The sequence below is a fragment of the Semicossyphus pulcher genome, unplaced genomic scaffold, assembly GCF_022749685.1.
Source record: "Semicossyphus pulcher isolate SPU_LCO1_2020_fin unplaced genomic scaffold, fSemPul1.0.p SCAF_2, whole genome shotgun sequence".
In the NCBI taxonomy this organism is placed as follows: domain Eukaryota; kingdom Metazoa; phylum Chordata; class Actinopteri; order Labriformes; family Labridae; genus Semicossyphus; species Semicossyphus pulcher.
In genome coordinates, this window is record NW_027211693.1 from 23,887,473 (window position 1) to 23,912,239 (window position 24,767).

The 24,767-nt window shown below is 40.3% G+C and overlaps 2 protein-coding genes across 4 annotated transcripts in view; one reads left to right on the forward strand and one right to left on the reverse strand.

The window, feature by feature from the left end:
- The first annotated feature begins 1,869 nt into the window (after positions 1 to 1,869).
- On the forward strand, positions 1,870 to 21,682 carry ergic1 (endoplasmic reticulum-golgi intermediate compartment 1). Its single transcript, XM_069669603.1, has 10 exons — positions 1,870 to 1,970; positions 9,778 to 9,839; positions 13,431 to 13,503; positions 13,958 to 14,052; positions 16,552 to 16,676; positions 17,218 to 17,322; positions 17,420 to 17,480; positions 17,713 to 17,813; positions 18,485 to 18,607; positions 20,205 to 21,682. The coding sequence occupies exons 1-10, from the start codon at positions 1,951 to 1,953 to the stop codon at positions 20,310 to 20,312; spliced, it is 873 nt and encodes a 290-aa protein (XP_069525704.1). The 5' UTR covers positions 1,870 to 1,950; the 3' UTR covers positions 20,313 to 21,682.
- A 657-nt stretch (positions 21,683 to 22,339) lies between these two features.
- The window catches only part of flt4 (fms related receptor tyrosine kinase 4), a 48,535-nt gene continuing 46,107 nt past the window's right edge, over positions 22,340 to 24,767 (reverse strand). For all 3 annotated transcript variants that reach the window (XM_069669731.1, XM_069669730.1, XM_069669732.1), the window contains one exon: positions 22,340 to 22,896. In XM_069669731.1, the coding sequence (XP_069525832.1) occupies positions 22,671 to 22,896 (226 nt within the window). In that variant the 3' untranslated portion in view covers positions 22,340 to 22,670. The remainder of the gene's footprint in view (positions 22,897 to 24,767) is intronic.

A 24,767-nucleotide genomic window follows, 5' to 3' on the forward strand; every position in this document is an offset into this window, starting at 1 on the left:
CTTACTTTGGGGAGATCACCAACACTTGGACTGCTACGGGAAACACCTTAACTGATGGAGTTTGTGGATTTTCTTTCATAACAGTCATACATGCAGATTTCTGTTTCTCGTTAGGTATTTGTCCATTTTTTGACCATGTAATCTTGCTTTTTATTCCTAAGAGTTGAGCCTGATAGAAATCAACCTGCCTATCAATCAATAAAAACTCAGACTTTATATACAATTTTTCAAGCACTACGTGTTCTTTCTTAGTTACCCTTTTAGCACGTAACATGTAATCCATGTTGGTGAATAATTTCCAGGCTTTTCTAAAGACTTAAAAAGTCTCTGAACATGTTTAGTTGACATTTTTCCATGTTAAGGGGCCGACAGGGGGGATTATATTACATGTCACCACAGGACTTTTTTAATAAAATACGACAAAGGCAGCATGGTTTATGGCCTGCTGTTTTAGGGCATAAGCAGTTACTGACTGACTATGTTGAAATGTTGAAATATGGGCTAATTAACTTCATTATATGACAGGCGTATAAACCAGAAGAGGTCAAAACCCCTGCTGCACTTATACAACTTTATTGTTAGACTAAGGTCATCATCGAGATAAAGAATAAAACTGAAACATAAGCAGCTTTCTCATAAATAATGTAATTTCCCATTTAGCTTGTTACTATCCCACAAAATATAACTGGCTGGTGACTTTTTTTTTTCAGGTAGACACTGAATACTTTCATCATAACACACTATTATTTAGAGTCGATATACATAGATATAAGTATTTGTAATAGCTGCCAACAACATATTGTATTTCAAAACTGTATTTTATTATTATTTTTTATATTGTCGCTTACCAAGTGGACAGGCTATTGGTTTAACAGGAGAAGTCATCGTAACAAATACATTAATAAACACATGAAAATACTCCAATATGTGACAAAAAACCACAACTCACCCACATAATAATGTGTGATGAAGCAATGTACACAAACACATTGCATTTATTATGTGATTTGTTTGACAAGATGTGTAATTTCATACTCATTTAATGGATAACAGAGGGATAACTGACATGTATTTTATGTAGACAAAGAAATAAACTATTTTTAAAGTTTTTTTTTATTAAAAGTGTACCATATATATTGTATTATAGGATATCCTTACATTTATAATGTCTGTACAGTCCGGGCACTCGAATGGAAAATAACTACCTAAAACTGGATGAAAGCAGCTCTTTGCCTACTCTGACATCAACAGTACAGAAGGAAGTGTTAAGATTTTTTTAGATTAGGTTAAAGAAGCAATTCTGTCTGTACTCTTGATCCAAGTGAAAGTTCTACATTCACTGTCTTAAGTAAAAGAACAAAAGTACTAGCTTTAAAATATACTTAAAGTACCTAAAGTCAGAGTAGGAGTCATTATTCTAAAGTCCCTGACAAATTAATGTAATCAAACCAAACAATAGGACTATATATTTACTATACTAGGACCCTCAATATTTCTAAAAAAGTAATTTTACAAAGGCTAATGCTAGATTTAAGTGAATGAAATAGAGGCTGAAAACTGAAAGACGAGACAAAGCATATTTGTAGCATAAATAAAGAATGCAAATTTGATGTGATTTAGCTATTTGTTATTAGCCAACGTTGTAAAAGTAATTTTCTTTTAAAACGTTGAATTATCTACGATATGATTAATACGTTTTAATATCTTCACGTAAGCTGACAAAAAAACAAAACAGAACAAAAAAACGATTGGTAAAAATGATTCAACGTTCCCGGCGGAAGTAGAATCAGCGTGAACAGGAAGTACCTCTCGACCAATCAGCTTTTGCAAAGCGTCCTAAGCTGACGTCAGCCCGGTACCGATGAACAACCGGTAGCGGTGAAGGGAGCTGTGTGGTGTCCGTTGTCTGTTGCTTTGTTCGCTAATCCCCCTGTCAAACGTGCAAACATCATGCCTTTCGATGTGAGGAGGTGAGTACGGGGCTTCCTCTCATTGTGGTTTTGATATGAAGGGGCGGGAGTGTTTGTTTTGCTGCCTGTGAGCTCTGGATGAATAAACGGTTGGCAGAGCATCTGTTACTAATGAGCGAGTCAAAGTTCTAACAGTTGTGGGTCGCATTTGGCATGAATGGGCTACATTGTCGGAGGGGGTGTAGACTTTTTGTTGAGCCACTGGAGTGATGCTCAGGTATGCTCACAGAGTTTTTGACTGGGTTCCTGTCTGCGCATGTGCAGATTTCCTCATCCATCCCAGTATTTGCAAGACGTGAAACCGATAACAGTGACCTCAGGGCAAAGTAACAAATTACAGTAAACACAGTTTTGTCATAGTTGCATATTTTACTCACCAAACTTGATAGCCTTGTTTAGTTTCATTAACAAATCCAAACGTAATGCCTCTCCCAATACACAAAACATTCAGGATCATTATCCTCTAATACACAGCAAAACTCTCTAACATACAATTAGTGTCAGAATACACCTGACTACAGGTACTACAGAAACAATCAACTTAACTATTGATACTTGGGCAACAGGCACAGAGCTAACAGTGACCCTTAGAGGACTGTTGAAACTGTCAATAGAGCACACCCTAGTCAAAATAAAGGATGTTTGCATTCAGATACAGTGGTAAGTGACAGACACTGACTGGTCTGTCAGTCTCTCATGGTTACAACCACAAACTCAATCTCTAAATTTGAATAGAAAGACCATCTTTGTCAAAATACAAAATACATTTAAAGTAGGGCAGGCTCTCAAGATTTTGTTCATCATCAATTTATTTGGAATTTTTTATTTTTATTTAATTGCTCGGTATATTAAAAGTGGAAAAAAATCCAAAAGCCAAGAGGATGGGTTCACATTTCTTGTCTTATTTGGCCCAAAATCCAAAGATCTTCAGTTTACAACGATGTTACAAAAACAGCCACAAATTCTCACTATTTGTGTTGAAATTTCTCTACAATCAAAATAGTTGCTCTCTTTTCTTTTGATTGACTAATTGAATTACTGACCAATGGTTTTAGCTGTATAACTCCTGAAAGTAGTTCCAAGAAAGGTGTGAACCAAAACAGGAGAGAAATTTCAAAATAACAACGTACTATAATCTTCTATAATCTGATAGCACACTTATATTGAAAAGTTGCTAAATATATCGATGGACTGAAAATTTCTCCAATTCTCTGTTTTGTTTTATTTACAATTTATTGCCATAGGTTTTCAGACTGCGACAAGCATCTATTTGGTGTCACTTGGGTAACTGATAAGGAAAATTACTATATGACACAAACATGACCTATCTGTTTGACTCTGTTTAGCTGTTTTCCTTCTCTCCCACAGACCACAGCCGTGTTGTAATTGAATTGAGGATCTGGCGTAACTCTCGCTTACAACACAGCAGGTGACCTGTGTTTGCTGGTTGTGTGAGAGCGGGTGTGTCATGAGGTTACGACGTGGTCATATCCTGTTCAGATCTTCACTGACTGGTTACCCTGATCGTACAAAACCTGCGTTGCAACAGCTGGAAATAGCTCGATTTACCAACTTACTGTTGTTTAGAGGTTTCACCCACTCAGACACACTGGTGGGTTAGTCAGCCGTGTGAGAGTGTGCAACAACATAGATTACCGTAGATTACACCATGTCTGAGGGTAGCACGTTTTCCCAGAAGGCTGTGGTGTATATCACCATTAACCGCATCAGGAGTTACCTTGTCTCATTGATAATCTGATTGTAAACAAATCCTGTTGACGCACCAAAGCTAAAATTTCTTTGTACATCTCTCAATACTTTCTGAGCCCTGTTTGTGACACTCAAGATTAATGATTCCAATACTGAAGAGGTAAATCTTGAGAATTAGTTCACAAATATATATGTAAGGTTCATTCATTCACTGAAACAGCAGAGCATTGTTTTTAATCAAATGTCACTCAAAGAGGGGTAAACGAGGCATTTGTTGAGGACTATTTTCAGATGCGGAATAATATACGTTTGGTGTTCTTCGCTGCTGCGTAATTATGGCAGCCAAAAAAGAGAAATTTTTAACATCCCCGTGTTTATTCTTTAAAATGATCCAAAATTATTGAAAGCCAGACTTCTCTTATAATCGTACGCCAAAACAACATAATGCTCAGCTTATTGGCATTATTTAGGTAATCTACTTTGTTTTTCTACACTCATTGTTTAGAGACATTTTATTGCGCCATCCTTTATGATATTCAAAAATGTGTTTTATGTAATAATTTCATATTTTTGGAAATAGGGCTTTGACGGTCTTAAATTTATCGGTGAATCACTGCTGCATCACCCATCATCTGATGGTCTCTGAGCTGCCACGATCCACGTTGCACGTATTGCTGATCGGTTACCTTCTTTCTCCCACCGCTACACACACTGACCTTTTGACCGTCTTTCTCGGACATAGGTTCAGTTTTTACGTTTTCTTTCACTCTCTTGGGGTTACCTGAGAAGTGTCTCACTGCTGCATCTCCTGATATTTGTTCTGCAAACTTGAAACCTGACAGCATTCAGGTCTTACTGTTTCCTCTGTGCCGCCTCAGCGACCTGTAACTGTGACGTGCAGAGTTTGAGTAATGGGAAAAAAAGGTGCTTTACTGCTAATATTGGACCTTTTAGTTTCATTTTCATTTCAGTTTCAGATAATTCATTGACCCTGGGATTTTGAGAGGGCATGCTGTAGGTCTGTGATAGAAAAAAAAAAATACAAAAGCAGTGATGATGGTCACTGGGTCCAGCCCGCGGATGGTGTCACATAACCGCGGTGTTGTCATTCTTCTGTGCTGCTCTGCCGTTACCATCACAGCCCTATTTAGAAATCCAATTATATATTTAATTCAGCCTCTCTTTGAATGTTTTATTTCAAGTTTAAAAAATCTATTATTTCGTCATTGTTGGTCATCACATTTTGTTTTTTTCATATTCCCTCCTAAAATGCTTCTTCTTTATACTTTTTGTTTTATATCAGTTTATGTGACTTTTCTGGTTCAATTCATCTGTTAACAAGCAACTAATGGATACATTGAAAACACTGATGAGCCTTTTGTGACTTTTCTGAAATGTTATTCCCTTGACTCATCACCTACTGTGAAATCACCTATTAGTTACATTAAAGATCCCTCTGCCTTTCTGCTCTACTTTTGAACAGAGTTAACAGAAATGTCTAATAATACAGATAACCTCATTCAGGATGACTAAACCTCTTTTCCTCAAAATGAATGAGTGGACTCTAGAAGAGGCTTTTTAGTTTAATTGGCCTTCAAATTATGTCATGTATTGACAAAGAGGGTTTGGTTTGGTTTAACCTGATGATGCAGTGTGTTTGCCCTGTGATGATTAGATCATAGTGACTAAGGATGCTCAGTGTCAATGGATCTCCTATCTTCACAGTGACTGTTAGATACTTGATGTACACGTCAGGCAGATGACTCGATACAGGAGAAAGATGGAAGCACATGTGTTGCATATGGCTTGTGATGTGAGAAGAGGAACATGAACTGTCATTTATGTTATTTTTTTTCCCCAAAATACATTTAAGACATGATCTACTGACTCATGTGTGACTCATTAGTGAGATATGGTTCGTTTAATTGGGGCCCTTTCTTAAAAAAGTGTCCTCGTGGTGTCAACACAGAAACGCTGGTACAACATGTCCTCACTACTCACAAAACATCTGAGGCCCTTCACACACGGCTGATCAGTGGGAAGTGACGGAGGGAGACGTGCTGACTGTAATTCAGGAAATTACAAACATCAACGAGAGGTCAGCTCTCGGAGTCAACATTAACATTCATGAATACAAAGTGTTCTGAGCCCAGCTAATGAAGTGAAACTGAGTTCACAGCCAACCATTTTAATACGAGTGTGTCACACGTAGAAGGAAAGTATTTAAATATTTTCTGTGTGGTTTTAGTAGCTACATTTTAAAATATAATCTTATAATTATGAAAAAATATTGAACATATTCAATGATATATTGCTTTAAATAAATACGTTTAACCTCATGTATTTTTACATTATGCTTTATGATGTATTTTAAAAACTCCCTTACCAAGTATAATCCAAAACTATTACCTGAATATCTGCCTATTTGTCATAGTTAAAAATAGATACACATAAATATACTTGGGCAATACATTATATTCGACTTAGGCAATATAAGTTATGCTTCTCTATACTTTAAGAGCAAAAGGTGACAAAAACACGGTTTAATCTACTTAAAAGTCTAAAAATTAAGACTAATAGTACTTTATATACTGTAGTGTTATTGGTGTGGTATGTAAGTATGCTTCGAACTATTGTGGGTAATTCACTTCCTAAATCTAATCTTGAAGATCTCAGTTTCGTTCTCTATGGCGATAAACAGTAATAGTGGGAGCACACTTCCCAGATATCCAGACAGTGTTGCATCTGTGACGTCTCACTGACAGTCGCTTTCCTTTTCAGACTGTTTGCCTTCATCTGAGCGTCAAATTAGTTTCTTTTTCTTTGGATTTTCACTTATTGTTGAAGTTGTATCTGTAGTCATCGATCTTTTCTTTGTTTGTTCAGCCATAGTAGATTACTGTTTACTCACAACACTTGCAGAGACCGGAAAAGCAGCCGCTTAGCTCCGCCTACCCTGTCAGACCAACCACTGCTGGGTGATGGAAACGTGTCACTAACTGGGCGCCGTTTGATTCTTTTCTGCGAAAGTCGCCACAGACACCCAGTCTGTAAAAATACCACATATGCTTTCATCAGTGGGCCACAGGCTCTATCACCATTGTGTTACCTTATTCGGTGATAGATAATGACTTAACAGACATTTATTAAAATGAAAATCTTTGAGATTATCACTTTTAATGGTCAAATAATATATTTGCAAAGCAACAAACATATTTCACCATAAATATGTCACTCTCAAATAGCAGGTGTCTCTGCTCCTGTTAATCATCCTTTGTTGGTATAAACCTGAATAAGGCCTCCATTCACTTTAACACATGAGGCTGCCACTGTATCAACTTTTTCAGCTCTCTGGCGCCAATGTGCCTGGCCTTTTAAAGACGCTTCCCTCTTTCGGTCAATGCTAGCCTCTCTTACTATTTGGAATTTATTGGATTTAACCTGTAGTATTAATCAGTGATGCCTTTATTCATCTTTTTTTCCTGCTTGCCGTTATTCACGACATATCTAAGGTCTGACGTCCAGTGTTTCCTGGAGCCAAGTCTCCATCATATCAAAGCAGGATGGTGAATAAGAAGAACAAGTCTTTGAACCAGTGAATAATGTGATGACGTAGTTTTGTATTTTTAGTCTGTGGTTCCTGGATGCTTGCGGGCAGATGCTGTCCGTGTGTAGGACTATTTACAGTTCCATCTCACGTGTGGAGCGATCAGTGGAGTGAGATTCTGTTTCCTCGATCATATTCAAATTTAGCAGTGGGAGGCTGTGACTGCTAAAAATACATGTTTGTGATCCTACAGCGAGGAGTAAAGATATTTATATACCTGGTCTCATATGTAGACTTTTCAGAGGTATACAAACTGATTGTGATGCTACAGCTAACAGCTTGCCCTCATATCAAAATGTAGCTTGAGCATTTACTGAAAAATGAAAAACACTGACTGCATGTCAGAATAATCTCAGTATGATAAACATTTAAATACTGTTCAATTAAATTTACTACAATTTCTATATTAATTTACTATAACGATATTACAACAAGCTCAGCAGTCTCTGCCTGCAAATATAGGCAGTGTCCTAATCCAGGGGATGCAGCCTTCGAAGGACGTATTTGAAGGCCGATTGTGTCACAGCGGCGCGGCGAAGCCTGTCCCAATTCGACAGCTCCTTCAGATGCGGCCGACATATACATCCTCCTTTTCCCGGGCCACGAAGATCCATGCATCCTTCGCGCCCATTGTATCCCGAGATGCATTGCGCGCCATTGCGAACAAGTTGTAAGGGCCCTTGAAACAAATTATCTTCAAAATAAGAGGTTAAGTTACGTGACGTTAGTTATGCTATCTAGTTGGCCCACTAGCTACCCATTGGTAAGCGACAGGAGTGGTGTTTGGTGACGCAAACAGGAAATGCTCTGTAGACCAGACCGTCTCATTTCAGTTCAGCGTAACGGTCTACACAGGCTATGCATGGAGAATCCTCCGTAGACCGCCTCCTTCGAAGGCTACAGCCCCGAACAGATAACAGATAAAAGAAAGTACAATCTTATGGAAGCACAGACTGAAATAAAACTTTTCTGAAGAAATCAAAGTTGGTGCTTGTTTTTATTTTTTAGACTTAATGTTGAAAAGTACCTCATACTTTCCCACTTCATAAAATCCAAACTATCCCTTTAAATGAAGAGAGTTGACAAAGTTCTCATAATGGCATGAGTAATGTAGTTTTTCCAGCAGGAAGGCGTGTAATCCTTTACAACTGGAAATGAACAAAACTCGACTTTCAAGGTTTCACACGACTATAGTGCTCCACCTGTGTGATGGCCTCAGGAGGTCAGTACTGTAGCTGGGAGGAGAGCTTTTGAGGAAAGAGTCTCACATTAAAGTTCAACATTCAGGAAGTGTGTTAGTCTGAAAGTTATTCTGATCGTGATACAGAGCGACCCCTCCCTTAGCGCCTCCGCCCAGCTCCCCTCTCTCTGCTGTCTGCCCTATATATCCTGCCAGGCCTGCTATTCGCACACAGTGATCTAATACCAATGGGACAGGGGTGCAGGAAGTTATAGATGGATGTGGATCAGAGAGAGAGGAAGAGACTGAGGAAAGCTGGCCGAGGCCTTCAGGATCCAGAGGTTCTTTGTGGAGTAGATAAAAACAAAGGAGTGAAAGCAGGAGCCGAGGCAAAACAGGCAAAGCAGCGGGGTCGGAGCTGGACAGGAAACCCACCCTCCCACTTCCTCCCCCGCCCTGCATTGCATCAGCTGTGATTATTTCACTGGCTGCTCTCAGTGGAAGAAAAATGCACAGATGTGAGGGTTTCGGAAGGACATGAGGAAGGAGAGCGAGTGTGAGAGGAGAGATGAGTGGGCGGGCTTTGCGAAGTCAGCGCAGTTTGGGGGTCAAAAATGTTTCACTGCCCAAAAAGGACATGCGCAAGAAGACATGAACCTAAATAGTTTTGGAGTTGAGCAGCAGACTTTTTCCCCACTTCTGCTCAGCTCCCCAAATAGGCAACAAAAGTTTCACAAGAGGAGAGTTGATTGTGTCAGGGAATGATTCACGGATGCGTTCACTGTTTTGCCCTTAATCCGTATTGATATGAAAATTTTAAGTGAAGATTAAGTTGAAAATAAATCCTGTCAGCTGAATCCCACACTGTTCTGTACTACTGTATTGGACTGTAACTCGCACGTACTGGGCCAAACAGATCAAACCGTGTAATTTGAAGCTCTACCACAGTTGTGTTTAAATTCTAGTGTGCCTCTTTTCATTCGTGTGTGTGTGTTTATTCTGGCTTTGTGTATATGTTGAGTGTCAGGGACCTTTGTTGGGGTTAGGTCAGAATTACAGAGCACACATACAGAGGAAGAGGTGTAACCCTGTAAAGTGTGTGTGTGTGTGTGTTGCGGCTGGCTGTCTGGACCTGTTGTGTGTGATGGCGGTGGTCCAGAGCTAACATTCCACCACTCTTCTGTAATATCGCACAGCCTTATGGGTACACAATGTGCTTCTTTTCAGAGCACGTAGTGTTGACATTTTCTCTCTTTTTCTCACTCTCCCCTCTCTTTTTTTTGTTCCCCTTTTTCTCTCTCTCTTCTCAGATTCGATATCTACAGGAAAGTGCCAAAAGATCTCACCCAGCCCACATACACAGGAGCCTTCAGTGAGTATTGTCCTTCACAGACAACATGCCAAAACCATTAGTTTCTAATTTTGGAAGTTTTCATGGTGATAGTTTGTTCAAACAAGTTTTTACAATTCAACATATGTCCTTGAATATTTTTTATTTTTTATTATTATTTTTTAACATATTTTATTTACAGTTTTGAATGTTACAATGACAAATCATTTTACAACACAAAGTTGTATAATGAAATGCTAGATGTGGTCTCTTTATGCAGCTTAAAAAATGACAACGTGACAATGAAATATATGTAACTATAAACTTTATTTGCAAAGCACTTTGTGAACAAGGTGCTTCGCAGAAAACAAACCAAAAAACAGCATCATCCAGAGACCTCCCCACCATCAGACTCACCTTCACTCAAGGCACTGAGTAAATCTAAGGCCTGATTCACATTCATGCATCTCTTCCTCTTATCCATGTTGAATTGGAGTTTCATGACTTGATGAGCAGCTTGATGACACACAGGAGTTGCAATTGCAACACACAATGCATCAATCTAGACGTTCGAAATGAATTGTGCGAAAATGATGGCTTTCTATATATGGGTACATTTGACCCTCTGGTGGTTTTAGGTATATAAACGGTATAAATGGCCATTTTAAAGTCTTTCTATTCTAAAGCTTTATGTTGACATTTTTTAACAATAGGGGCGCTCCCGAACGCACTTTTAGGTAAAGTCAAAGACTGGGGGGCTTGAGTATTTCTTGGAAAAAAAGTTACATACAATCAAAAGACAGCTGCGGGTAAATTTTACTCATTGGCGATCTAGTGTAAATCCCAACCTAAAATACATTTTTTTGGTTGATACGAACATTTTACATTTGATGTAAAAATATATATTAAAAAAAAAATGTAAATAAAAATGAAACATGGAATTACCAGCGGTAGATGTTAGCTTAGTTTAGCTAGCTTGGTTTTGTCCAAAGCTCAGAAAATGTGCAAAACTTACCAGCATCCATAACTCACAAATTTACACCATACAAAGGGCAGACACCAAAAGTTATTGTTTTATTATTGTTGTTTTACACTTTACACTGGTTTTTGTATTTATTGAAGAAGCAAAATGTATTGTTATTATTTAGCCTTAGTGGTGCTCGTGGCTGAATTTCATTTTTTCATATTGTTAAGGTTCAACAAACAAGACAACATCAGTTTATTAGTGAGCTTAAGAAGTGCTGGGAATCTGATTTTGGAAACTTGACTAGCTGTTTCCTGTGTGTAAACTAAGCTAAACTAATTACATGCTAGCTCTAGATTCATGTTTAGCATAAAGACATGAGTTGAATTGATCTCCTTATATTACTGTTGCAAATTTCACTGCCTTGATTTAATCTAAAAGGGTGGCGATAACAGTTTGTTAAAATGTCTTTACATGGTGAAAGTAAGTTAAAAAAACCAGCAACTTTGTTTGTACTTACTTTAACTGACTAACTCTCTAATCCTAGCAGGACTTAGGAGCTAGCGTTTAACATACCCAAGGAGTTTAAATGAAAGCTAAATAGAAAGAGTACTAGGAAATGCTTAGAGAGGTGGAGGTATTGAGGAACAGTTTAGGAAAGGGAGGAGTTGACAGCTGTAATTCAAGTACCTGCCTGTCCCTGACGGAGTCACTGAGCGCGGGGCCGTACCTGTTTTAGCTCAACTAGTATGGTAAGAATGTTAATGATCACGCTCTTTCATCGCCTCAGGCACCTGAGAAGTCATCAGTGGAAATCTGAATGCTTTTCCTCTCAGGTCATCTGTTTCCTGCTTGTCATCAATAAGTCATTGTCTCATCAGGGATGGTACTGATTATTCACAGAAAACAAAAGACCTGATGACACATTTTTAAGTACTGGTTATTCATTGGTCAGCGGATGACAACGCAGAGTAGCACAAAATGTCAAACCAAAGTAAGCTGGTGACAGATTGGATAAGCAGAGCTGTCACTGAATAGTGAGCAGTTTTAACGTGATTGTAAACACCTTCCTGGAGGACGGGGAAGAGAATGGGTTTGCTAAACATATACGCACTGTTTCCACCCAGGAGGAAATGGATGGAAGTTCTTCCTGCTCGCAGCGAAACACCCTTCCTGTCTCCATCCACTGTCTCGGGATGAGGGCATTGGGTTGATTTGGGTATTAGAAAACTATGATTGCTTCACCCGCGGCAGTTTAACTCACATTTTAGCTTGTTGTTCAGAGGGAACCAGAAACAGACCCCCCCCCCCCTCACACACACACACAAAGGTCAAATATTTGACCCCATCTGCTTTTGTTATTTTGTTTTAGGGCCACATTCCTTTGAGTCCAAATTCTTTACGGTATACACTCTGTTTGGGCCACAGTGGTTTTTGTAGCCTCTTACATCACGGCTAATTCTGTTATTTGACTGACCTAATGTCCGTTTGTCCTTCCTGTGCTAATAGAAAATCCTTTGTGTGTGCGTTTTGTGAGAGACATGAGCTTTTGGCTGTACAACAATAAATGGAAGGGTTAGTATCGGGGTGTTACAGGCTGATTCATGGTGTTACTGTATCTGATGCTTTGTGTCACAGATCTGTCAGAATGAAGCAACTTTTGAGCCCATCTCACAGCCTGCGTAAACACCAGGAAGGATGAGCTCTCATGTGAAGTCTTTGTAGTTCATTGGGATTGTCAGTGTTTCCATTGCAAAGCTTTAAAAGATCAAATCAGTAGCAGCCCATTATTTGATCTTCAGTAATCCCCCTTCCAGTATTCCTCTCTTTAAAGCCCGGGAAGAATTACCGTACGAGTCTTTTGATGAACCTGAATTGATGACCTATGTGTCATAGCGACACTCCCTTTTGTTTGGTGGTTAAACATTACCTTATGTAAAGCCTGCACCAGCCACAGTTTTGGCCCTGATGCCTTGCTAACCACAAGGTCATGTGACAATGTGCGATGCTAGGAGACGGTTGCCCTGTAAACACGCCTCACCTGCTGAGCGAGAGCTTCCTGACCCAGGCTCTCACCACAGCGGATAAACCACAGTTACGCAGACACAGATCAGTTCCCTCCATATTTATCTGAGTAAACACACGACAACGCTTCATGATCTGATTAGTTTGACACATGAAGTGAAACAGCCTGGCTGCTTCTCCTTTTAGGATCAGACTTTATTTAGGCTCAGACTGAACAAAAATACTGTCCGTCTTTCCTTTAGTTCAACCCTTACAGCTTCTTCTTAGGCGCCATTTTTGGTCTGGGTGATCGTCAGTGTGTGAGGAAACCTAAAATGAGCTGTTTGAAGGACTTACGTAGCATGAGCTCACCTCTCTCAAAGCAGATATGTTGTCACGGCTGCCTGTTGTGCTGCTATTTAATGTGTAATTAGTGTAGGAGGGCCTTTAAAAACCTGCGTAATGGCAGGCTTAACACTCCTCAGTAAAACAGCTATTTAGGGATTTTTTTTTATGGCCCCTGTGATTTCATTAATGTCAATATCTTAGGTCAGCCGTTCCTGAAGGCTGGAACAGCCCGGCTCACTCTGTTTTCATCATCCCTGGAAATGAGGCTCTAATATTTAAGATACAAGTCTTCTAACTGTCCCCTTCTCTGCCCACAGTTTCCATCCTCTGCTGCGTCTTCATCCTCTTCCTCTTCCTATCTGAGCTGACGGGATTCATAGCCACTGAAATGTAGGTATCACCGCTTCACGTCTCAGAATAAACCATGTCTCGTAATATCCTGTCGCTAATCTAGAGATGGCTCCTTTGTTGCCACACAGGCGCTGGACCCCGCCGTCCCAAATATACACAAGACAGGGACTTAATCATGAATGTCAATGCCCCCATTATGATGTACTCTGCTCTGCCCATGTTGTAACCAATGAATGCAGTGAGTTTTCACACAGGAAATTGGCTGTGCGTATGCGTCAGCCTCTTGGCGATGTGTAATAAGGGATGACTTGGGGAGGATGTGACAGAAAGGAAATTACACTGACGGATACACAGATGTGCTTTACTTATTATTTGGCAGGAGATTAATCTACTCAAGAGAAAAAAATTATGTTTTTACACTCAAAATTACAAAATGATTAAATATTTTTTGGCTTCTCTAACGAGCATTTCTTCTCCTCTCTTCCTGTGACAGCGTAAATGAACTGTATGTGGATGATCCTGATAAAGACAGTGGTGGGAAGATAGATGTGAGTTTAAACATCAGTTTGCCAAACTTACACTGTGATTGTGAGTATATACATAATATATACATATATATAACCGTCCATCTCTCTGCATTACACTTCCTGTTTGTATGTTTTCCTTTCCTTTCCTTTTTACAGTTACTTTTCCCTTATCAGACACTATCACACTAACCATGCCCTATCATTTAACACAGCATATTGGCATAGATAAACACCGCCCTAGATACTGACGAAGGATCAGAACAACTCAATGGTTTGTTTACGCGCCTGTTTTGCGGTACGATTGTAGATAACACTAGATTTTCACCCTGCCTCCGGCCTGCGTCGCCTCCGTTTGATCCCCTGCTTCCGCCCAGGCGCCATCTTTGATATAAAGTTGCCTCTGCTGGCTGTAAGAGGAGTGTGGGCAGGCCCGGGTAGAGCTCGCCAGCACAGAGAGTCACTGGTTATTTGCTCCTCATGACTCCTGTCAGAAACTATGCTCAATGACAAATCGCACACACACACACACTCGCACACAGATTTGAGGCTTGGGCTGCAGAGAAAACACACATTCACTGGATTCAAGAGATATCCAAAAATGGCAAAGCTAATAAATCCTTGTGTGAAGAATCAAGCCCAGATTTCAGGAGAGATTCTTTGGCATGCAGACGCACACATGTCGGCCATGTGTTTAGACGAGCTCGCTCATAGCAGACCTAAACAAAGGGCCCCTCCTGCCGCTTCCAATTAAAGCTCTTGATGATTGTATGTATGGTGGTTTTGTTTATTTGCAGAGTTTAGACTTTTTTTGCAGACATGTGGGGCCCTCTTAAATACCGGCTCGAGCGCGTTGGTCTGACCACACCGCTGCAGCTGCGTGTAATGACCAGAAATGCTCCTCAGCCGTTCTCCTGGAGAGTTAATATTGTACATCTGGTTATTTTCCAAACAGGTTGTCATCTTTTAGATTGACCTGGAGGGAGAAATCATTCCATCATGGAAAAGCTGGCATCTCCCTCTCTTTTTACTGTTTATCTGCCGTGCTGTTGCAGAGTTAAACACCGTCTCCCTCCACTGACCTTTACAGGTTGTTAGATCCTGCTTTGTGACTTCATGGAAAAGCAGATCCTTGTGTAATAATCTTATAATAATCCCCCCCACACCAGCGCGGATCAACTTTACATGAACACACTTCCAGGTCTAAATGTCTTAAAAAGGAGAGACAGACACTCTCGCAGACTGAACTTATATTTGTGCACTGTATTTTGAGATGTGGACAGACGACGGCCGTGGGGGGTCGAACTTGTCTTGAATGTCAAAGTTCAGACAGACGGCATGTGGAGGTTTTAGCGCACACCCAGCAGACGTCCCTCTCCGCTCACAGCACAGGCAGGCTCTGAAAATAGGCCAGTGCCAGTGTGCCAGCGGCCTGCAGGAGGGGGGGTTGGGGGGGGTCAGTGAAGTCTAGATGGAAAAACACAGACAGAGAGGGCAACGTGCAGGATAGGTGGTCCGTTTGGACTTTCTGTGTTTACTCTGTGGGTCACTCTGCAGGGATATCCGACATTTCTCTCCTCACTCTTCTCTTGTGCTGTTAATGAAGACGTGCTTGTGTGGTTATTTGTCTGCTGCTAAAGATGTTCTCATTATCCATTAATTTAACAATCATCTCTTTGATGACGCAATTAAGTTTGCAAAGAGTAAAAACAAAATTTGAAAAATTGCAGAAAGTGGAGATTCTTCATCTTGATTTTACTGAGACAAATTTTTCTTTAATTTATAGTTTTTGTTTGTTTTTTGTCACTTTTTTACAATTTTATTGTAAAATTTGGTAAATTTGTGATTTAAAGTAATAATCTCGAAGATTTTCATTTAAGTAAATGTCTGTTAAGTCACTATCTATCTATATCTGAATGAGTGAACACAACAGTGATTGAGCCTGTGGCCCACTGATGAAAGCCTTTGCATTTGCAGTATATCGTATTATTCAGGAGTGGGTGTCTGTGGGGACATTCATAGAAAAAATCTCAAGTTGCGCCCAGTTAGTGACGAGTTTTCCATCACCCAGAGGTGGTTGGTCTGCCAGAGAGGGTAGGCGGAGCTAAAAAGAGGATGAAACTGAGATCTTTGAGATTATAACTTTACATTTTCATGCTTTAGTTTTTTGGTTTTTACTCAAGAAATTATTGGATTTTGGTATCAAACTGAACAATTGTTGATCATTCAAACCAAAAATATTAATTTGCAACAATCTTCATGATTTTTTAAATAATTTCTTTAGGAAAACTCAAAATAAAGTAAACTTTTTGCATTTTTAACACCAAACGAATCACTACAGCGTTGATAGATGAATGGATAACGAATATATTGTAAGTTTCAGCTCTGGTTTGGTTAACAGATGATTTAAGAGCTTAATCAAACATTAAAATTGATAGTGATTAATATCTGTTGTTTGTGTAATAATTAAAATCGTTTTGATGCAGCAGAAGAAACTGTCTGTTATTTTGTTCCTTCTTCTTCCCTTCATATTTCTAATTCCCGCGTGTCCTTGTTTCCTCAGTGCTCGGTTTGGACATCCAGGATGAGATGGGCCGACACGAGGTTGGTCACATAGACAACTCGATGAAGATTCCTCTGGACCAGGGCAATGGCTGCCGCTTTGAGGGAGTGTTCACCGTTAACAAAGTAAAGCCTGATCACTAACACACCTTATAAATGACTTACTTTATACGGCTGTTCAGAGAGAGTCTGCTTTTTTGTGGCCAGTACTTCCAACACGATGGATCAGATAGGAGGTCTGATATTTCGTGGGACGTGAGCTCTCAGGCTATATCTTTTGTTTATTTCTGTTGGACTATGAGTTAAACATGGAGCCCCTGCCTGAGACGAATGGCGCAGCCCTGCTTCCTCCTCCTGTTTAAATTGAGTTACGTTAAATAGAGTAGCGCTGGGATCAGCTTAGGTTACATCTGACAGTACAGTCTGAGCCCTGTGAAGCCCTGTTTGTGCTACCTCCATGTTGTGCGTCACACTTTCCAGTGCGTTCAAAATGATTAACCCACCAGTTGACCATTTAACACTCTTGTTTGTGGAATACGTGTGTGAAACGTCTTGCACCATTTAGTTTCCAATCACCTGTATGTTCAGTCATTAGTTAACTAGCTGTGTTGCAGGTGCTTGTGGAGTCTCTGATACGAACTTACTTTGTGCGTGTGTGTGTCTTCAGGTACCAGGAAACTTCCACGTGTCGACGCACGGTGCTACAGCGCAGCCCACAAACCCTGACCTGACCCACATCATACACAAGCTGGCCTTTGGAGAAAAGATCAGGGTCGGGAGACATTAAAAACACACTTAGAAGAAAAAAACACATCCAGATAAGACATGAAGAATGGAGGATTAAGGCTTTTCTCTCTTTTGTCACGCAGGTACAAACAGTAAAAGGAGCCTTCAACGCGTTAGGAGGGGCAGACAGGCTGCTGTCCAATCGTACGTATGCTCCCTGCACATGTCCTCACCAGAACCACTATGTCACATTTATGTAAGGCTGCTGGCTGGCGTTGGACGATGCAATGAAATGAGACACCTAGTGGATGCCTGGGGATTCAAACTGAGTGGAAACTTTCCTCACACAGCTGACACTGCAGCCTGTTGCGTCACTAACAAAACTTCAATCCATTTTTGGACACTTTTTATTGAGATATTTCTGTTTTTCTTGCAGCTCTGTCATCGCATGACTACATACTGAAGATCGTACCAACAGTGTATGAAGACCTGTCAGGCAGGCAGAGGTTCTCCTACCAGTACACGGTGGCCAACAAGGTGCTGTAGTCCTACTTTTTTTACCCCTCATTTTATTCCTGTTCATCATACCTCTGAGTCATGTTTTTGCACATGTCATGGAAGAAAGCGTGACCATCCCAACATATGGCAAGAGCATGTATCGCTGTGTTAATGTGTGCACTCACCTGGAAGTTAAAGCTCACCCCTAGTGACTGGAAGCGCTGCCAAAGATGTCAACAAACCATAAAAATGCATTCCTAGAACTGTGTTGACTGACAGCTGGGTTTGGGGTTTGGGGTAATAACAGTGCAGGTCAGCTGTGAGCCGAGCAGGATGAGGGCCTTTGCAAGACACTCGGAAATACCAAGCTGAAGCATAAATACGGGTCCAGCTGAGACAGGCTTCAGTGTTGAATGTGATTATATAAACTCACTGATATCCATGTCATCACATTGTAACCCCCCCTTCACTTACTTCCTCTATTTTATTCAGCCAGCATTCATTTTAAATGAATCATTTATGAGCGTTGAGTGACTTTATCCTCAATCAATGTTGTGATGACTCATAAACACCTCTGGAGATGAGGATAGGGTTACAGATTGCTCTACAATGAACTGTGAACATAATCAGATGAACTGTGTCAGTGTGATTAAATACATTTTTCTCCAAAATCAAAACATTGAACACTTTTTTTTTTCTGTCCCTCACAGGAATATGTTGCTTACAGCCACACGGGCAGGATCATCCCGGCCATCTGGTTCAGATACGACCTCAGTCCAATCACAGTCAAGTACACAGAGAGGAGACAGCCAATCTACCGCTTCATCACAACGGTGAGGGAATTCTCCTCCGGGCTTTAACAGGACATAAATCATTTGAACATAAGTAAAAGTGTTTTTTAAGGTTGTTTAAAGGTCGCATATACAGTGAAAACTGACATTTTTAACCTATCTTAAAGCTGCATCAACAGATTTCTTTGCAGCATTAGGGCAGTGAAAGGAAGCTGTAAACACAACGCTTATTATTATCTTAATTAAAGGTGCTACGTTGAACAGTTTTACATTTGGAACTTTGTGTTACAGACCACCTGGAAAATGTAGTTCCAATATTCAGTGTCTTTTAGCTCTGGTTTGGTCTCCACCACTCCCATCTGAACATGTAGCCCCTTTAAAGCTGCACTAATTAATACATTTTTCAATCACTGAAAAAAAGTGTAAAATTTATTGTACACAGAAATATTTCCCCTCTTCTCTATAAAGCGTTTTAGCATTTTTAAGCTAATTTTCCTTTACGCATCTTAACTGCTTTGCTCTCTCTGGCACTATCATCAACCCTGTTTTCATAAGCAGCACAAAATGACCATTTTCGTGAAGAACACTCTGATAAAGCCACTGTATACTAACTACGCAGCTCTGAAAAGCAAACAGACAAAGCTAGCAACCAGCTGGTAAACAAAGTAGCAGCTAATAAGTTTTCTCAGGAGATGGTAGCACCAAAAAACAGCTAAAAGGAGACTGGATTTAATTATGTTGCGTAACTGCTTATGCTGCACCACGCCTGCTGTATGTGTGAAAAGGCAACTGTTTGCTAACACATTCGCTATAACAACTATGAAAGCGAATTATACGTATATCGTTGTTGTATTTACAGCTTGTTGTGCTGCTCCTGTGATGACAAATTATCACTTCATACAGGTTAAATGTAAAATAAATAGACACAGTGTCACACACACTTTACCACTTTACTTTTATGTTTAAATGTTTTACCTTTTTTCTTTCTTGGATTTATAAGAGGGTTTGGAAGTGTTGAATATAAAGTAGTATTTTGAAAGTTTGGAAAGTTCGTTTTAGTAAATATGAAACCATGGCCAGCTGTCAGTCAGCTTTAGCTTAGCATAGCGCCAGAAACAGGGAGAAACAGCTAGCCTTGCTCTGTCCAAACAAACAAAGTCTGCCTGTCAGCATCTCTGATGGTATTTAAAATGTTTTATTTTCTTTATTTTTTAATCTGTATTTAAAAAATCCCTAATCTTCCTGTGCCTCCACTCCCACCTGACCTTGTTGCTTGTGGAATTTTGGCTAAGCATGTACCACCTCATTAGCAAAGCTTCCTGCTGACTGATAATGCGGTCAGGGTCAAATTGGCTGCCTGAATGATGAGCTACACTATTATTTGTCTTTCGTGTTGTTTAGGTTCATCATGACTTAAGGCAACGGTAGGATATGAGTGTGCTTGAAGTGTGACTATGAGTCATGGCTAAAGATTGTGAGTCAAGCAGCGGCAGCGCTCTTTGGCCGTAATCCAGCACATTCTGAGGTGTCACTGTGATCTATTGTTGTGATTACACGTTATTAAAAACAGCTGATAGTGAGCCGTTCATAACCAGAAGAGAAAATATCAAAGACTGACAGAGTGACTTGTTTTCCACAGATCTGTGCTATCGTTGGCGGGACGTTTACAGTCGCAGGAATCATCGACTCCTGTATATTCACCGCTTCAGAGGCCTGGAAGAAGATCCAGATAGGAAAGATGTCATGAGGACCGCTCCCCCAGCCCCTCCGCACATCTTTATTTATAAGTGAAGAGTTGCTAGCCTGTTAGCTAAATCCAATCCCTGCTCGAACCAACTTCCTTTTGGAGATCGTATCCCCATGACCAATGGAGTGGCTCTGGCAGTCGATCTAACTACCAGGCTGCACGGCTCAGTTACTGAACGTCCTCTCAGGCTCCGTCTGCTCTGCTCTCGCATGTCGTCAGCGTCCGGAGAGGACAGGAGAGCTCTTTTGTTACTGAAGTCTAAAGTACTGTGTGTCGGGGTTTAACCAGTGTGGGTATTTGAAGGTTGTTATTAGAATGAAGTAAAGAAAACAGCTGATGTTTGTGCTGATATTCAGTTTTTTTATTTGATCATAGCACCATGTGACTTTAATCACTACATATATTCAATCATAGGGGGATTTTGTATTCAAGGCTGAATCATTTACAGACCGCAAGACCCACTCAACATTTCTATGAACTTAGAAAAGGAGGATGATTGTTCAACTCTAACTGTGTAACCGCTCTGTGTTTAATAATGTAAAAGATAATGATGATTTGAAGGATGTGTTCTGGGTAGACTGGACCAAACTCTTTAGTGTTTTTGGGTAATTCACTTTGCTCTTTTGTATCATTGTTTATTCAGTCCATCCATTTCAAGCTTTGTGCCTTTAGGTTTACAGGATTATCATGAACTCATATGTTTGTGTGTGATTCAGTGGCTGCCACTTAAACCAGAGTTTCCACAGGCTCCTTCATGCATGTTACGTCTTACAGTCATCACTTTTTACAGGTTTCTTTTCAGGACAGTAATCGCACTTTTCAGTGCATTTATACCAAATATTTCTTTAAGGTTGTAGTTTGGATTTTCTTTTTCTACTGGGTCCAATTTCTTATTTTTTCTACGAGAAAATGATTAAGTTGGATTATTTTAACACGGTACCTGAAGTTGTTTGGCTTTGTAACCAGAGCACCTTGGAGATGCCAACATGTTCGTCCTCTTTGGTTATTAAGTTTCTCTTTTATACTCTCTTGTAAAAGACTTCTCTGATCGAGGACAATGATACTGACAAATCCGCAGAACTGGTCTTTCTACTGTAGAGGTCATACACTTCCTGTTACGTCTCAAATTACTCTGTTATGCTATGTGTTCCTCAAGTAAAGGTGCCATAGAAATCACTGTTGTACGCCCCATGTCTTCAGGATTCTCTCATCTAACTGTGATCCATTTCACCTGTTGTGCCAGCTTTAGTTTAAGTTTCAGAATCAATTGTTGTTTACACATCTCGAAAGGAGCACTCACCTACTAAGTTGTTTCATAAGAGGAGATTGTATGTTTCTAGGCCTTTTAAAAAGGTGCAAGACAATGGTTAACTCGTATTAAAATCTAAAGCGGTCAAGTTACGGAGTCAAAGGTTGCATACAGAAGTAAGAAAGCTGTGAGAAGTGAGATCCGGGTTGAAATTGTATCTAAAGGTATCAATTTGAACCTCCTTTTTCACAAGAAACTGACTCTGTACCTGAAATTTGCAGGGTACCTTTAATAGTTATTCATAGGAACTAAAAATGGATCCTCTGCACCTCTGATTTCATATCATTAACCAAACTCCAGTGCCTGTAATTGTAGGTGTATAAAGTGGACTTTGCACTCAGACGCTGCTTATTCCCCTCAGCTGGCACCCAGACTCATCACCCTGCAGGGTGTCATATGTGATGTGAGCCTGAAGAGGGTGTCAAGGCTGTCATCATGCTTACGTCCAGCTCTGATAAGAGGTGCTTAGTGTGACTCACTCCTTTATGCGCCCTACATCCCTGTGTTTACCTCCGTCACTTCGGCCTTTTTTTTGTCACGTCTTTTAGTGTCTCCGCCTCCACGTAATGACACAGAGCCATAAATATCTGCTCATATCGATGAGTGGTCCGTTAGTTGGAGTATCACTTGGCTCCTCTAATTTATTACAGCAGGATAAATGCTCTAAAAAAAGAGCAGCTTAAACTTCAAATCATAAAGAGAAGAGCAAGAAGAAGATAAATTTCTTTATTTCTTCCCATATGAGTCATTATTTGTACAAATGAAAGAAAAATACTCTGTATATAAAAGATACAAATATTAATGTATGAAGAAAATACTGTCATAATGCTGCCACCCAGTGGCTTCTTTCAGGAACTTCAGGCACATATAAATCAGTCCGTTTTAAAGGCAGCAGCCATGATGGGAGAGGAGTACAGGTCTTTATCTTGATCTCTATTAATAAATGACTAGTTACATGTCAATACTGGGATGCTCCTTAACCCTTACAATCCTCCCTCCACCTGAGCTGTACACTTCTCTCTCTCCCTCGGGCTTCATCTTTGGTGTGATCACACATTGCTGGAGGCCAGGCAGGGGGCGTCGGGTGTGGAGAAGAAGTCGCAGAAGCCCTCCTCAGACAGGTGTCCGTACTCGTTGTTGTAGAAGGTCTGACCTGAGAGCTGGCTGAAGAAGTGTGGGCGGTGTCTGGAGCCGCCGCCGCCGACGCCGCTGCTGCGACCCAGGGAGCCATGGGAGGCCGTCAGAGGCTCTGTGCTGCTGCTGCTGCCCATACGACTGCGGATTAAACAATGAGAAACAGATCTGAGCATTAATGTCAAGCACTGACAACTGAGGCAGCAGAGTATGCAGAAATAGATTTACAGAGATATCTGTTGGAGTGAGTTCATGAACAATTGTTCCAATATTTTTTCTACGGATTTATTAATTTTTTTAATGAATCAAATTAGTTCATGTTCATCTGGACCTGTATTTGGACTTTAAAAATAAACCTGGTGATATTCTATATTGCTATTATAGTCAACAAATGACAAAACGACTATAATTTTATCCCACTATCACAAAAATGTACTGTACTTATATAGCGCTTTTCTAGTCTACCGACCATTCAAAGTGCTTTTACACTACCCATTCATGCACTGATGGCTATGCCTGCAGGAGCAATTTGGGGTTCAGTGTCTTGCCCAAGGACCCTTTGACATGTGACTGTAGCAGTCGGGGATTGAACCCCCAACCTTCCCATTAAGAGACAACTGACTCTACCACTGAGCCACAGCCGCCTCATCATGTATTGCCTGTGTTTCCAAAGCCTGATGTAGCTATGAGCTGCTGGTTGACTCTATCACAATGAACAATCATTTTTGAGTCAATCCTACAAACAACCTCCTGCTGCTATTGTTACCAAATGGGTACTAATCCTCAGTTGCAAATACATCCCAACATTTACACTTTGTGCTCCTGTTTAAATAACCTTTATTTAAAATACAGTGCTGCGCTGTTCCAGGGAATGATTCAGCCTTTTGTCTGACCGCCGGGGTCAGCCTTACACATGGGTGTGTATGTGACTGACTGAGTGAGTGATGGTACTTTCACAGCCATAGAGAGAGAGAGTTGCGACATCGCAATGGCGGATTGTGGAGCGTATTGAACCTCCACTGATGCGACTCTCTGTCTATACGGCTCTGGATACTTTGTTCGGGGAGTAGGCGGGGCTGCTCCTCCGCTGTCCTCACCTATGTCTGCAGCGCGCACCTGCTTTCAAACACGTCATAAGGACAGTGCCTCCACTTCACTCATCTCCTTTTAAAGGTTTTAGTTTTCAGTAGGACATGCGTCTCAGACAGGGGAGATAAATTACCTTGTCGGATTTGGTGTTTATAAAAATACAGAATATTTCCTTGAAAACTTCAGAATAAAAGCGTTCCGTCATATTTCTTGACTTAGAAATACGTTTAGGTCTAAAAAAAACCTCTTCATAAGTTTCTGGAGGTTCAGGAGCTTGAGGTGATAAGACATATTTTGAGATGACAGTAGAGTATAAACAAAATCTTTGCTCCTGTGACAGTTCAGAGTATATTGCTCTCACAGCTTTCTACCTCCAGATGCTTTCTAATGTCTTGTAAGCTGCTGTGTTGTCAAACAAACAGACAAACACTCTTTATGCAACATGCATAGACAGAGGGAGCAAACAAAAGCAGGGCCACTTTTCTGCATCTCTTTGTCTAAACTGTTCATGTAGCCCCAGATTTTCTTATTAAACAGGTTTCACTTTGGTTTTGTTATAATTTTAGCCAATTTTGTGTAATTATATCCCAGTTTTTATGGCTGCTTGTTCCTTGTTGACTTCTCATGCACTTTGCTCCAGGAGATGGTAAGTATTATAATTACGATGGCCTTTGAGTAAAATGTAAAAAGTATTTCTAACATAAAAAAACAAAGGGGCAGAGGTGCTATCTCGTCTCTGACAGCACACACATGATAATTACCTCCTCCCACACGTTATTGTAAGTAGGAGTGAGGTGTTTGATAAATGCAGCCGATTCTTTACTTTTAGAAATGACCTTTCTTTGCTAAGGTGGCTTTTTAAAGTGTCATTCTCAGCACTCACTAAACTGAACACTTTTCATGTGTTCAAATGACTCAGATTG

Excerpts from the sequence above, each read along its gene's own strand:
- ergic1 (XM_069669603.1), top strand. The coding sequence starts at position 1,951 with ATGCCTTTCGATGTGAGGAG. Across the intron at positions 16,677-17,217 it reads GAGTGTTCACCGTTAACAAA|GTACCAGGAAACTTCCACGT; the intron begins GTAAAGCCTGAT and ends GTGTGTCTTCAG. Across the intron at positions 17,814-18,484 it reads AGTACACGGTGGCCAACAAG|GAATATGTTGCTTACAGCCA; the intron begins GTGCTGTAGTCC and ends TGTCCCTCACAG.